The sequence below is a fragment of the Eretmochelys imbricata genome, chromosome 13 (genome assembly GCF_965152235.1).
Source record: "Eretmochelys imbricata isolate rEreImb1 chromosome 13, rEreImb1.hap1, whole genome shotgun sequence".
Lineage (NCBI taxonomy): Eukaryota > Metazoa > Chordata > Testudines > Cheloniidae > Eretmochelys > Eretmochelys imbricata.
The window spans coordinates 27752493-27767970 of record NC_135584.1 but is presented as its reverse complement, the minus strand read 5'-3'; the positions used below and the strand labels follow the sequence as shown (position 1 = coordinate 27767970).

Genomic DNA, 15478 nt, shown 5'->3' with positions numbered 1-15478 from the left:
CTATCTGAAGCTGGGGCCATGAATGTAGGAGTAGTCAGTCAAGATTGTTTAGTGGGGAGAGCCCAGGTCAGAGGGCACAAGGTGTAATTTCAATTAAGTGCTCTCACCACCATATGGCAGTATTTAGAGAGAGAATTAGAGACAATAGCCAAAGACAGACAGCATTTAAACAGTGCTTTATTTTTAATTAGCGATGCCACACCATACATGGTCTCTAGGAGAATTAGAGGAAGCTATTCAGTGTAAATGCTACCTACTTTTAAACAGACTTGAAAGTTTATTGCTATAAGACTGTTCTTGGGTCTAAGGTATTCCTGGGAGAAGAGCCATTGGCTAATAAGTTTAGTTACCTTATTAGCTTTTCCAAGGCATTCACCTGCAAACAGTCAACTGTGTTCAAGGTGTGATACTAGTGCTGGCCAGAGAAGTTAGTCCCCACTCCTCCACAAAAGCTCTACCCTTTATACATTAGGCACTTTCCAAAGACCTTGCTAGGTACAGCTATAACATGGTCCCTAGTCTTCCTCCTTCTGAGCCACCTCCTCCTTCTCAGACTCCTCCTGTGATGTTACATAGGCTCTGCCAGATGGGGTGAAGGGTCCTACCAGCCAGGAGAAAGGAGTGTTGTGCTCTACATACTCAAGTAGCTCATCTATATACTCTTGGGCTTTGGTTATCTTCTCCTGGCTCTGGGTGGCACTTGGTAGGTCCTGGAAGGACTTGGCAGCAAAGAAGGAATTGTGGAGCTCTTCTATGTTCTTGAGAACCTGCTGCACTTTCTCCTGTAGGCTGGAAGGGAGACCCTGGATGCTGGCCTTCAGGGTCTGACAGGTGTCCTGCAGCTGCTGAGTGATGCTCCGAGACATGGCCAGAGTATGAGACTCCACCTGCTGTAAGGAAGCAAGTTAACAGTTATAGAAGACATGAAGTGAGCTAGGTCTATGTTTTCTCTGCAGTGATGTCCAAGTCCAAAACTGCTCTCCAGTAGCCCAATACCTTTGGCTCTGTAGAGGCTGCATTACTTCCTTCTGGCTGCTCACTGCTCCAGTTGAGCCACATCTGGTGCAGCTTCTGCTGGCCATCGTGAAGCTTCTGATCAACATTCTGCCTGATAGAGTTAATCTAGAAGGGGACAATCAGCAAGGAGCAAAGGATCAATCTCTAGTACGAGAGCAGCTGGCACATATGACTGAGACACTTAAAGATGGCAACACCAGCATGAAGAGGCTGCTAGATACAGGAGCACTGCTGGGACAATACAGCTATTCTCCTGGATTGAGCTTCTTGAGGCCAGAGAAGCCAAGACAACAATTTCCCACAAAAGTAGCATTAGGACAGGATACTTAATGAGATTAGGGAAACAGTGTTCCTACCAGGTCAAGGACTTCATGAAACTGTAGGAAGGTCTCCTGCATGCCCTGCTTAGCCTGTCTCACTTTGCCCAAGGAATGTTGGTAGGCACGTTGGCGGAGCTGAGCTGACAAGGAGCCCAACTGCACAAAGTAGCCCTGATGCTGGACAGCAGACCCTTCAGCTCCCTCCACAGATTCAGCTAAGCTTGCTGTAAGGAATGAGAACAAGGTCAGACCCTATTGGATGAAGGGCATGGGGGTCAACATGAGCTACCTACTCTATTCAAGTCCTCACTGAGCTGAAGATCCACAAAATATCTCACCCCCAAGAGAAGATTTTATTCCCTTCAGCAGCTGGCTGGAGGCATCTGCCCCATGGGATTGTTTGGGACTGGCATGAGATCTTTCATACAAAGTTACTGCCTCCTAAGTCATCTTTCAGGAGTGTTTAAGTTGCAAGTATACTTATGGTACCATGTATTGGAGACCTTGTCCATCACATCCCACCCAGAAGTAGGAAGTCATAGCTAAAGACTGTGCTATAGTACAGGTGGAGTGTCACTTTCAGCCAGGTGTTCTCAATGGACATGATCTCCCTTCATGCAGGGGTCCCATTGAAGTCAACAGGCCAGATACCTGGCATGAGGTAGGGTCTATGCAGAGCTTTTCAGCACAGATAGGCATTTCCCTGGTAATGGGGAGTTCAGTTTTGGTTTAACAATTTAGTCAATGGCCATCAGCTTCAGGTTTAGTCCCCATGGAGACCCAGGTGGGAGTTACTAAACAGGGAAGAGGACTGCATTCTAACTCTTCCCTGTTTAGTCATACCAATGGCACAGAATCAGCCAGCCTTCCATTCTCAATAGAGGAATACAAAAGATTAAAAGCAAACCCAGGAAGAACAGACATGTCAATCCAAGTGTGACTCCTTCTCCAGCCCTTTACTCAAGGGGTGTTCAAAACCTCCCCACTGCAGGCTCTATCTGGTCTGCTCAGTCTGTGTCATACCCTTTGGGGCCTACCTACACAGCAATTAAACACCTGTTGCTGGCCTACATCAGCTGACTCTGGCTCATGGGGCTGTTTGATTGTGGTGTAGACATTCAGGCTTGGGCTGGATTCTGGGACCCTCCTTACTTGCAGGCTCTGGCCTGTGCCCAAACAGCTACACAGCAATTTGTAGCCCCACAGTCTGAGTTAGCTTACCCAGGCCAACCACAGCCATGCTGTGGGTCTTATCTCAAGGACTTTTTCAAGGGTACATTTGCATTTGTCAGTGTTATTTGTGAAGCAAGAATCCAGATTTAGGCATCCAGAACAGAGGTCTGAATTACCCTCCTGTCACCTCATTTGTCTGTTTTTAACTCAAGATGCTAAAAAAGTCTTCCCCTCACAGGGAAACTTGCACACCAGATTCCTAGGTAGTTCTAGTTGTGTCCAGTCACTTAGCTATTTGTACATGTGGCTAGAGGAAATAGCAGTGACATCTTGAATATTCTGTAGCTTTCAGCTTCTCAGTGGGAACAAAAAAGTGGTTACATGACAGTAACTGGTAAAGAAGCAATCCCTTTCTTTTAAGCACTAAAAGACTTTTTAGGGTCAAGAAAGCTATATTTTCCCTGAAGTTACTTTAGTTCACTCCAGGGCCTCTACCTAGAAGACTCTCCATCCCTCCAGCATTGCTTCCTGCTACAGTGCACACCCTCAAAGCTATTTAACCTTCTTTCTGGAGTGACTTGAGGGTGCTCAGAGCCCCTGAGAATATGGCCCTTTGGCCTTTTTCCCCCCTCAGTTACAGATCCAGAATGGAGTTCTTTGTACCTATCCTTGGCTTTGAAGTGCTATTAAAAGTTGTGCCCACTTCAGAGAGTTTGGCCTCCTCTCCAAGAGGATCTTGAAAAGAGGTGCACCATACAGGGCCTCTTTCCCTACTGCTGAAGATTAGGGCAGGTACCCATCCCTATAAGGCAGGGGATATCAGTGTGGGAGTGACTATGTCAGAGCCTAGGTTAAACCCCTCAGTAGCCTCATATGACCTAGCTGTTTCTTGAAGTCTAACCTGCTTTAGTCTGACTGCTGGTGCAGGTAACAGAGTGGCTGGGCCATCAGCAAGTCTGCTGCATTAATGCTTAAAATATCACACCTTCCCAGCCTTGTGTTCCCACTCCTTGTGGAAAGGCTATTTAGTGGAGGGAGAGACAGAAGTGTACTATTTTTAGTTAGGGCTCATGCATGTGTTCTCTGACCTAGTTCCTCATCTGTGATGGGGAGGTAGTGATCCACCAGATTCTCCGATTGCTCCAGCACAGCTTCCACTCCACTCATAGCCATTTGACCCACTGTGGCACCCATGACTGTACTCATGCCACTGGTCACCACTGATTTTGCAGCCTCTATGCTGCCCTGAAGAGTAACCAAGGAGACATCTACCACTTCGGACATTCTGCAGCTCACAGCATCCACCTCTTTGGAAGACAGAGTTTTGGTGTCCAAGAGACCCTAGGGGAAGAAATAAAGTTTGTATAAAACGCCTGTTTCCACCTAGGCTAGTGCTGTACTACAGGGGCCTGACCTCGTGGGGACTGTATCAACAACTCCAGAGTTTGTCTTATAGCTGGATGGGAGAGGAGTCTGGGCACCAGAATGAGTGGGAGCAAGTATTACTAGAGATTGTGGGTGGGTTTGACAAGCACTTCAGTGACTGACTCAAGGGGACTTGAAATCAAACTGGGAGGAACTTTCATGAGCAGTCAGAAGTACATTAGTAAATTTAACTCTCTGCTCCCCAGCTATATTCCCAAAGTATTTTAGTGGCAGGGATATTTATGGAAACAGCAGCTATGGAATATTTGCTCAGAACAAATGTCACATTAAGCTTTACAGCTTCAGGCTCTCGAAGATAAGTCACACACATTTATCATGTGTCAATTATGCAATCTGACCTATATGCATAACCATGACAGCTTGCATATTGAATACTTCACATGAACTAAAGCTAAGAAGTGTCTAGCAGAGACTAAGATGGGCTTGTGCCCTTTTTGGCTGCTTTAGGATGCCTAAGAGGACTGAGGAGTTTCAGAAAAAAGTTCTGAAAAAAAAAAATAAAAAAGTTAGTCTCATCTGGCCTGAAAAGTTTAGTGAATCTCTGCAAGGGTCATGGGACCTGAAGTTGTAGAGTTGAGAGGGGAAGTTGTTTCTTTTTAAAGAGTCTATTTAATGCTGAATAATGTTTTCCATTAACAGCCACCTTCAAGTATTGATCCTGCCTTCCCCATCAAATGGGAGATCTCATGAGCATCCAACACATCTTCCAGCTAAACTAACACCAGACTGTTTGATATAAAAGGTTAAAAAAAAAGAAAAGCCTCAGTTCATCATAAAACAGGAGAGGGCACAAGTCTTTGCTGGCCAACTAACTCTGTAGGAAAGATAATCTCCATGTAATTTCAAGTAAAATTGTCAAGGAACACTATTGTGGCAAATTCAGACAAGAACTAAAGTTTGCTAATTATGAATTATTTGTCCAGCTCCAACTAGCAGCTGAAAAGGGCAGTGGTGAGAAGAGGAAGCCTTCTTGGGAGAAGAGCCTATTATTCAAATTCTTTCTACCTAGAATAAAGTATTTGCAGAGAATTACAACTAGCCTGAAGACTCAGGGGCAGCTCTGAACTAGCTCTCTAGAACATGGAGACCAGACCTTCCCACCCATGAGAAGTGATTACCTTATCTGCTGGCTCTTGGACTGGCAGCTTCTCCTCCAGTTTCTCCAGGCCCTTACAACCACCCATATTTGCAATTGCAACTAGAGAGAAGATACAAAGCATGTAGTCTCCAGATTTATAGAGGGTACATGCTGATTTGGACTAAAAAAGTCATTTCATACATTGGAAAAGCATGCTTTGACCCAGTTGGCATTAGACTAGGCTGTTTGACTAGAGCTGGTTAAAGTTTTCACTGGAAATTTTCCCCTCAGGAAATGCCAGTTCAGACTGAAATCTGAGTGTTTTGCTGAACAGATTGTGGAGTTAAAAACCCAACCATGTTTTGATAAGGATGATGCACTTACAGATTAGAAAATTTGCTGTAATAGTCAAAACATCAACATGCTTCATTTAATCTCTAATAAGGTCATTTCAATATTTCTCAGAATTTCCTGCAAAACAATTGACTTTTCATGCAATGATGCTTCCATATTGGAATGAAAGGAAACAGTGTCCCACATAACAGAACTGGAGTTCCACCAGCACACATGGCAAGTAAAAGACACTGGACATAAATGGGCCATAAGGTAGGGAGCCTCCCAGGGTAGTGTTATTTCAGGTAATTTCCCCCTCCATACAGGGTGTTCTTACCCAGCCTAATGCTGCTGCTCTATTGTCTTTAGACTGAGTGGGTTAACGGGTCAATGCTTCAGATAGTCTGCAAAGAACTGCCTTTGAAGTCAATGGAAGCTGTGTGGTGAGCAGCTATGAATATGGGACCCCAAGAGTGGGAATGTTCTTTATGCCTTGAGCAGCTGGCTAACCAGGGGTGTTTTAGGAGTGGTCATAAAAATAAAGGGAAGGGTAACCACCTTTCTGTATAGAGTACTATAAAATCCCTCCTGGCCAGAGGCAGAACCCTTTCATGTGCAAAGGGTTAAGAAGCTAAGAACCTCGCCAGCACCTGACCAAAATGACCAGTGAGGAGACAAGATACTTTCAAAGCTGGAGGGAGGGCGGGAGGAACAGAGGGTCTGTCTGTGATGCTTTTGCTAGGAACAGATCAGGAATGCAGACTCAGAACTTCTGTTAGTAAGTAACCTAGCTAGAAATGCTAGAGATTTCCTTTTGTTTAATGGCTGGTCAAATAAGCTGTGCTGAATGGAATGTATATTCTTGTTTGTGTCTTTGTAACTTAAGGTTTTGCCTAGAGGGATTCTCTATGTTTTGAATCTGATTACCCTGTAAGGTATTTACCATCCTTATTTTACAGAGGTTACTTATCTTTTCTTTAATTAAAATTCTTCTAAGAACCAGATTGATTTTTCATTGTTCTTAAGATCCAAGGGTTTGGGTCTGTGTTCACCTGTACAAATTAGTGAGGATTTTTATCCAGCCTTCTTCAGGAAAGGGGGTGTAGGGCTTGGGGGAAGATGTCTCCCAGTGGGCTCTTTCCCGGTTCTTTGTTTAACATGCTTGGTGGTGGCAGTATATGGTTCAAGGACAAGGCAAAGTTTGTACCTTGGAAGTTTTTAACCTAAGCTTGGGGGTGGTCTTTCATGCAGGTCCCCACATCTGTACCCTAGAGTTCAGAGTGGGAGGGAACCTTGACAGGAGCCCTCTCCAGAGAAAGGGGAGTGGTCTCCTCCTTAGGCAGCTCAGGTGTCAAGTGATCTTCATATGCCACTAGGAGCATTTGCTATCCTGAGAACCCTGTCTGCAAGGTTAGATGAGCAGCTGAGGAATTAGTCCATGTAGCATGGGATGCCTGAAGCTAGAACTGCCTACACCAGTGCAGTGAAGACCCAGAGAAAGGTTTGCCTAAGATATGTATCTAGGGCCAGATTTTGGAAGAGCTCTGCACCCAGCTCTGATTATTCAGAGTGGGAGCTGCCCAGGGTTCAGCACTTTTAAAGGACAGGCCCAGATGTGATGTTCAGCAGTTTGGATGTTCACCCCTCCACACCTCCTGCCTCACCTCCAAAAACCATAAGTTCCTCACCCCATATATGTGGGACCTCCCTTACTGCACCCTCCTCCCCCCACCCTACCATTCAGCAACCACCTTCTCTACATGACCTATTCTGACTTCCTTCAATCTTCCTATATACTGCTGCAAAAGCTATCTATGTTGCTTACTGCTCTGAACAGTGGCTTCCCCTTCCTGTCCATGTCAGATTTAGTCAGCTAGTTATGATGTTCAGTGCTCCATACAACCTCTTTGCCTCCAGTGCCGAGAAGAGCAATATTCTTTGTTGCCACCTGGAGTTGCATGAATTCTCATGGAAGGGGGGGGAGGGGAGTCTTACTCTACAGGCTTGCTACACCTAGAAGCCCTCCTTCAGTCTGCTGTGGTTTTAGCCTTCTGCTCTTTTGACTCTGACAGTCAGCTTCTAAGAAGTTCCGTACAGACACCCTCCCGGTACAAACACCAAGCAGGCAAGTTTTGAACTAAGATGGTGGGCAAGGGATGTTCACCATCACGGTAGTTCACAGCATCCCTCTTTAGTGTGGGTATAGTCTATTTCACATATAGTCTGTCCAGATCAGGGACCTGTGCAAGCCTTTCAGAAGCTGCTAGCACAACAGTTGTTACTGCTCACTTGTAAGTTAACTTCCCCAAAACAACACTGAAGTCCAGAACTCTTCAGAACTGGAGCTATGAGGTGCTTCCCTCCCCCACACAAACAAGCTACCCATCACCAGACACACTTACAAAAGGAAAGGCCATTGCCAGCCCATGGTTTACTCACTCTGAGGCTGCAGGTCAATTAGAGCCAGCTGTGCACTAATGACAGCTTCACCAGCCATGGCAGTCGCTCCTTTCTCTGCTGCCTCACACACAGATTTGATTGATGGCTGGGTTTCTTTGGCAGAAGTCAGGGTAGACACCACCATGTCATAAGTAGACTTGAACAAGGGCAGATCAGCCACTTGACTTGCTGTGGTCTAACAAGACAGAAGAACAGTCATGTAAGTGAAGTGACAGTCCCTACCAGAATCAGTCCTCTTTTATAACCCTCACTAGGTAACAGTTTTGTTGCCAAGGTCTCCTGCCTTGAAAGCCTTCTTCCAGTAGAAGTTAAGCAACTCTCCAGGTATTCTCTGTGATGGGGGGAGAAAGTCTTATACACATACCACAAGCTCCTTCCCCAGTCAAGCTCTCCTTCCCCATTTCTCCCTCTAGTTTTGAGGCAGAGGTGTGTTGTAAGCCACACTGCTAGAAACTCATATCAATGTACACATCATGAGCCCTTCAGCACGTTGACAGGTCAGCCCTGGACCTCCCTCTTTAGCAGGGAGTTCTAGGGTAGCTCAGAAAACTAGTAACTGTGCTTTATGTACACCCTGACATAAGCTTGCATGACATGCTTCCTTCAGAGCAGGGACAGCTCATAGGATGTTCACCTAGATGTTCACCTGAGTGGCCTGAATTCATCAGGCATGTCATTGCAAGATTATACCCAGCATACTCCAAGAGCATGTCTCAGAGCAGAGGATGGCCAGAAGACAGTTCCCAAGCAGGGGGTGGGGAAGGAGAGAAGAGGCAAGTAGCATGGGAAAGTCAAGCATAGAGTGGCAGATTTAGAGACTAGTAAGAACTAGCTCACCAATAGCTAGCAAGCCAGGAAGTGTATTTTTTCCCCACTGTAAGCATCTGATGAAGTGAGCTGTAGCTCACGAAAGCTTATGCGCCAATAAATTTGTTAGTCTAAGGTGCCACAAGTACTCCTTTTCTTTTTGCTGATACAGACCAACATGGCTGCTACTCTGAAACCTGAGGCTTGTCATTTCACCTAGGGCAGGCAATAGCGGAGATTGATCCAAGAAGTTTTATTAGGCTCTCCACAAGCCATTTGCATGTAGCATAAAACAAAAAAGTTATAGTACTGGTCATTTCTGGTCTATGTGGCAAACATATCAGGAGGAATTTAGATTACTAGGAGCACTGGCCAAGTTTTGGCTCAAATAGCAGGCCTATTCCCCACTCAGCCAGCATAATGCTGCTGCAGTTCAGTGAAGAATCAAACCCATGGAGTTCCACTGACCACAGTGAGCACACACTAGGTTATGCCTCCTAAGTGGAGAGGACCACTAGTAACAGACCATTCGACACTGATTCAGGACTAAGAACAAACCCTGCGTCACTACAACAGGGGCAAGGACTGCATGCCCAGATGCTGGTGAAGGACTAAGCTGCCTCTGTTGGTTGGCAGTAGCACAGATCAGGACCTTACACATGCTGTGGAGTAGTTACCTGCTGCTCCTTGCTGTCTGGGGCAGGAGCAGCTGTTTGGCTCTTGTCAGACATCTTCTAGTTAGATAGATCTGAAAGGCAAGAACAAACCAGCAGTTAAGTTATAACCGCCAACAGAGCAAGTACAACCCAAGAACTGCAACATGTTCACTTTCCCTTTCTGCAGGGTGGCATTGAGGCCAATAGGGTACTACTGAGAAGTCAGTTTGCAGGGCAGCCCCACTGGGAGAGCAGAAGAATGATCCGGGCACTCAAACGGAAGGCAGCCAAGTAGTGCTGGAGTCTGCAACCTGCACTGGATCACTGGGCCAGGTAGCTTTTGTTCAGATGGTTTCCTGGTCTCTACTCAATGTCTCCCACCAGACCACAGCTGCCATTTCAGATCAAGCCTCATGCTGTCTGAGGATAAGAAGTACAACTGCATCTTCAATTCCCTCCCCCCCCCCCCCAAAAGGCTCCAAAAAGTTCTAGAGGTACCAAGATCCAGCTTTGTTCAGCAAAGTTCTCCTTCTTCCCAAATTCACAGATTTCCCTTGAGACCTGGGAAGCCAGCCCAGCTCTGGGGAAAGCAAAGCCCAGCCAGGCCTACTCACACATTGCAGGCAGGATCAAGAGAGTTAGTCTGCACATCTCACTACTGCAGCTCAAAGTGGCCTTATGGGGAGCACCAGGCTTTACAGGGCCCAGCTCATGTGCAAGGGCCCATGCACCACTGTCCCCCTGCCCCAGGGTCATAGAATATCAGGGTTGGAAGGGACCCCAGAAGGTCATCTAGTCCAACCCCCTGCTCGAAGCAGGACCAATTCCCAGTTAAATCATCCCAGCCAGGGCTTTGTCAAGCCTGACCTTAAAAACCTCTAAGGAAGATTCTACCACCTCCCTAGGTAACGCATTCCAGTGTTTCACCACCCTCTTAGTGAAAAAGTTTTTCCGAATATCCAAACTAAGCCTCCCCCACTGCAACTTGAGACCATTACTCCTCGTTCTGTCATCTGCTACCATTGAGAACAGTCTAGAGCCATCCTCTTTGGAACCCCCTTTCAGGTAGTTGAAAGCAGCTATCAAATCCCCCCTCATTCTTCTCTTCTGCAGACTAAACAATCCCAAAGGGTCTGCTGCCCTTGGTGACTGTCTCCCCTCCACTGCCATTTTAAGCCTTCCCCCTCTGGCTCCTGATCTCTTCTGCCCTTACGGGATCTAGCTGGCACACGCTGACTGTGTGCCAAGGCTCCTGGCATCTGGTGCTGGGTTTGAGGCCTGGTGCGATGCAGTCAGCACAGCACACCTCCACCAACAGTCACCCCCTGCTGGCACCCACAGCCTCAGGCTGTACAGTCCCACAAGTCACAGCTTGTTCCCCAGGACACAGCTCCTACTGCCCCAAAGCCCCACCCCCAAAGCAGTACCTTGTGAGGAGGAGCACATTTACCCCTCAGGGCAAAGCCATGTGAGCTGGGGGAAAAGAGGAAAAAAGTTACATAGCTGCCCCCCTCCCATTTGTTCCATGACAGCCATGTCTAAAGCTCACCCCCACTGCTCATTTCTGCAGGGGTCCCAGAGTCTGGGCAGCGTAAGAAACATCTTAAAGTCTTATTTTAAGATTTACTATAAGAGTCAGTCCCCTTGTGTCATCACAGGGGCTCAAGTTTCATTTATACATGGTATATTTCCTCCTCTCTCCCCAAGTTTCACTTTCAAAACAGTGCTTCATTAACCAAAAATGAAACTAGAAAGGGGGCACTATTGACAAAGCTGGATGTTTTGGCAAGTGAAGAAGTAGGGGCAACAGGTTGGGCATAGGGGGGAAAATAAAATAATTTCAGTGAGTCACAAGGGGACCAGAACTCTGAAGTTTACTGATAACTAAACACCTAATTAACAGCAGCACATCCTGTTACACTGATTTCTGGCTGTCTAGAGAGCTCACCAGTTCGCATGGAGGGTTTTCTTCAGACATGAGAACCAGACATGTAGTTTCAATTCTGGAACACAGCCCATGTGCTGGTAGATCCCATGGTAACATAAGGCCTTGCCTATACCACATGAGCAGCAGGTATTTGGGGTTTTTGGTGGGGTTCTTCTTTTGGGGAACACAGAGCTTCTCCGTCTCTGCATATGTTCAGCCAGGTCACAGGAATTAAGCTTTCCTCTCCACCAATGGGTTTCACTTCTCTTTTCAAGTTATAGACTTCACATAAATTAAAGTGCTTGACCTTTAAGTGTCTACTCAGTTTAACATTACCCATGAGCAGCATACAGAGAGCCTTCATCTTTTCCAATACAGCAGGAGAGGGGATCTTTTTCACATATCTAGGCAAATTTTGCTTACAGCTTTTAAGGGTGTTACTTATTTCTCTAGCCTCACCATGCTTTATGGTTTAAAGAGATACAGGCTTATTAATGTAGTCAGTTCCCCCCCACCCATGCTAATAGTTAACAGTCAAAACTGGTTGTGTTAGCCTAGACAAGCAGTAAAGGAGACAAGATTCCTTTTACTTAACTTGTAAGCATATTTTGAAGCATGATCCAGAGGTTTTGAGGACAGACTCTCCTACAGATTTTGGGAGTATCCATTAGAGAAGATTTTTCCAGAGTGTTTTGGCCAGTCTGCTTTCTAGACCAGGTCTGGGTAGTCTCAGGTAGTTTTAAGAGAAGCCAGTATTCTTATCACTTGAAGAGTATCACTTGTTGCCTGTCTGTCTCCCCCCTCAGAATTCCAGCCCCATATCATGCAATTGACTGAATCTGTGTATTAGAAGCATTTCTAGCTCTGACTGCTGTGGAGGAAAAGCTGGAAGACCTGAACCCTGAAGGCTCAAAAACCCCAAATAGCAAAAAAAACCCATCAGATTTATTTTACAAGTGTCAGGATTTTTTTAAGCACCTGGAGTGGACCTTATTAAGACCTCATATTATGACACCTAGACATTACAAGAGGCAGGAAGCAGCTTAATGAAGGAGAATCTTCACCACACCTTTAATTGTATTCAACTCCCACCTCTGGGTATTTAGCATTTTTGCCAGCTCCTTCCTAATCAAAGGCTCTAGTTGCAGTGAAAGCCACTTCCTTTCTTACTGAGAGGTGAAGAGACAGAAACAGTAGCAGGTCAGAAAAGAGACCTCCACACTCTAGCCTTTTATCACTCCCAGCCCAAATATAAAGTTAGTCCTGCTGTTAGACAAACACCCTGCAGCTTCTTTCCAGTATTCTACCTCCTATGGAGACCAAAAACTTTAATCAACAAGATAAGAAATACTTTTAAATTTAAAAGGTTATTAAACAGGAGAATAGGTCTCTCTCAGAGCAATAGAAAAATCACCCTTCTGCTTCAAAAAAAACAATTACTCCTCTTCCCCCCATGTTGGCACAGCAAGGAGAAACAACTGACTACATTATATTAAAAGACACAACCATCAAGGTTTAAACAATTCAAACACTTGGAAACCAAACCCCTCACCTCTGTTCCTGCCTGAATTTCTACTCACCAATCCAAGCACTATACAGTGTACCCTTCACTCTGCCCTTAATATACAGCTACTGGGATCAGCAAATGGGGAGCACATGCAAGTCAGGTGCATTGCTTGTCCTGACCAATGGGAGATGGAATGTGGTTGCAGTCTTATTGGGATCCAGAAAGAGAGAATCCTAGGTGGAAAGTGATTTGTTCACCACATGTGACACCAATTGAGACCGCCAGCTCGTTGATTGTCAGCTACCTTTCAACCAGCTGGTCTGTCCTGGAAGGCATAGCCTACGTCACAACAGTTGCTAGTTAGGAAAAGCATTTCTCATTATGAATGTGTGACTCAGCAATACAAGCTCTGGCGCCAAGCATTGTAAGAAAGCTTAAGTGATGAAGTTTGACATAGCTGAAGACATTTCAATGACAAAGAAAAAAATGTTATAAGTGATGGAAGATGACATAGACCAGGGATCGGCAACCTTTGGCACGCAGCCCATCAGGGAAATCCGCTGGCGGGCTGGGACAGTTTGTTTACCTGCAGTGTCCGCAGGTTCGGCCTACTGTAGCTCCCACTGGCCGTGGTTCGCCGTTCCAGGCCAATGGGGGCTGAGGGAAGCAGCAGCCAGCACATCCCTCGCTCCACCAGAATGTTTCAAAGGGTGGTATGGTAGTTCCTATGGCTCCTGTCCTGCACGGCTGGCTGGGCTTGCCTTCCTGCTCTAGGCATTGCAGCCTGTAGGGTCCCAACGCCACTCAGGTTAGGCCCAGCCATCATGATAACAGGAGGCAAGTAAGCCCCGGGGGGCAGGATCCGACCGAAACCACCCCAGGACAGGGCCGTGACTGGGGTGGGGTGAGCAGGGCAGCTGCTCAAGGTGCAAAGCTGCAGGGTAGCTTAGGCCGGCAATGCCAGGCAGCTAGGGCCAGCCATGTGCGGCGGGGCTTGGTGGGGCCAGTCCCACATGTACAGTTACCATCTTTGAAATGCAAAAAACTGATACCACCCCCCACAAGGCAAGCCTGCTGCAACCCCAACTCCCAACCACAAGGCAACTCCGCATCCCCCCTTCAACAGCCAACCATAGTATGTAGAGAGATAACACATATAAGATGGATAATGTTGCACGTTTCCTCACTCTCTCATGACTCCAACCCTCTCTCACACATGCGCACGGTGTGCTTATGTGTTGGTGGGTAGACAGCTGCTGTATTATCAACAGTTTTGATCTGTTATTGGCTAAACTGCAGAAGTGGGAATACTGCCGTATCTTCAGCTGGACACTGAAACGTTTAACATTAGAGATCCCAGTGTAGTGTGATAATAATGCAAATCTTAGACCCACGTAAGCCCCCTACCCCCAGCAGATTAAATTATTTTTCTGGCAACTGACAAATCAATACAAAACGAGGCTAGGCCCATCAAATACCAGCCAGGTTGTAACCCTACCCATGCAGCGGGCTCAGGGAGGGCACGCCACCTTCATTCCCTGACTCATCTCAGCTAGCCACCAAGTCTGTCTCGGTTGGGAGGGCACAACCAAAAAACCGGGGGGTGGGGCACACGAGCTCGTGTGCCCCCATGTGCCACCTCTGGTAGGGGGCACAAATATGCTTGCTCACCCTTCGTGCTAAAATGCCTAGTGATGGCTCTGCCCCAGAGCCTCCATCCCCAGACTATTTACTGGGTCACGACTGGCCATAAATACTTACAAATGGGTCCTGAGCCCAAAAAGGTTGAGAACCACTGCTATAAACAATGACACTGACCTAAGGCCCAGGCTACGCAATCGTCAGGCTTGGACCAATGATAAGTTTTAGGATCAGCACTTTATGATTTCCCTTCCCCTCTCCTCAGGGTTAAAATAGGTAATTTGTTATAGACCTCCAACCCCTCCAGGTATATTTAAGTGCGCCCAGGCCACAAGCTGTCACCTCACTCAGGACGGATCATGTGGTTCTCCTACTTTCAGAGTGAGCCTTGGATTGCAGTTCCCAGGTGCTAACTGTGATCACCTTAGCACAGAGGTGCTGGAACTAGGGATGGTGGGGGTGCGACAACACCCCCTGGTTTGCAGTGGTTTCTATCATTTACAGGTTTACAGTTTTGTTCAATGGCTTTCAGCATCCCTACTATACAGATTGTTCCAGTGCCTATGCCTCAGCAGGCCTGACTTGTGTTCAGTACCTGCAGCTCTGTTCCTTTTCGATTTGGGAGCAATGATGGTGGTAAACCAGTGACCAAGCAGCCTCCATAGAGCAAAGCATTATTTGCTTAGAACAAAAGCTTTCAGAGCAAACAGATCTTTAAAACAATAGAACAGGCCGTACCGTTCCCTGGATCTTGGAAGGCCCTATGGCTTAGACTCCATGGGCAGAGTCTCTCTCTGTGTCCACCTAGCTCCCTGGAGTCAGATTCTGACAAGTGTCCCCCCACCAGGAAAGGATTTAATTTTTTTTTTTTAATCTCCAGGCTCTAACTTCAGCGAAACAAGGCCTGCAACTTGTGAGAGACAGGATCTCTGGATCTAGCAGCTTGCTTCATTGTCTTTCTAGTGTGCATGAGGGTGGCCTTGTCTACATGCATTGTGTTGCTTTCCTGTTTGCCCCGTGTTAAGTTAGATAGATATAATCATATCAGAAATCCCAATAACCCACCATTGTTATACAGGTTTCAGAGTGGTAGCCGTGTTAGTCTGTATCAGC

At 46.5% G+C, this 15478-nt stretch overlaps 1 protein-coding gene across 1 annotated transcript; it reads right to left on the bottom strand.

The window, feature by feature from the left end:
* Positions 1-515: 515 nt before the first annotated feature.
* LOC144273354 (perilipin-3-like) lies at positions 516-9365 on the bottom strand. Its single transcript, XM_077831857.1, has 7 exons — positions 9312-9365; positions 7807-8002; positions 5075-5154; positions 3599-3851; positions 1374-1561; positions 997-1122; positions 516-890 (listed from the first exon to the last, which is right to left on the bottom strand). Exons 1-7 carry the CDS (start codon positions 9363-9365, stop codon positions 516-518), a joined length of 1272 nt encoding a protein of 423 aa, XP_077687983.1.
* Positions 9366-15478: the final 6113 nt, after the last annotated feature.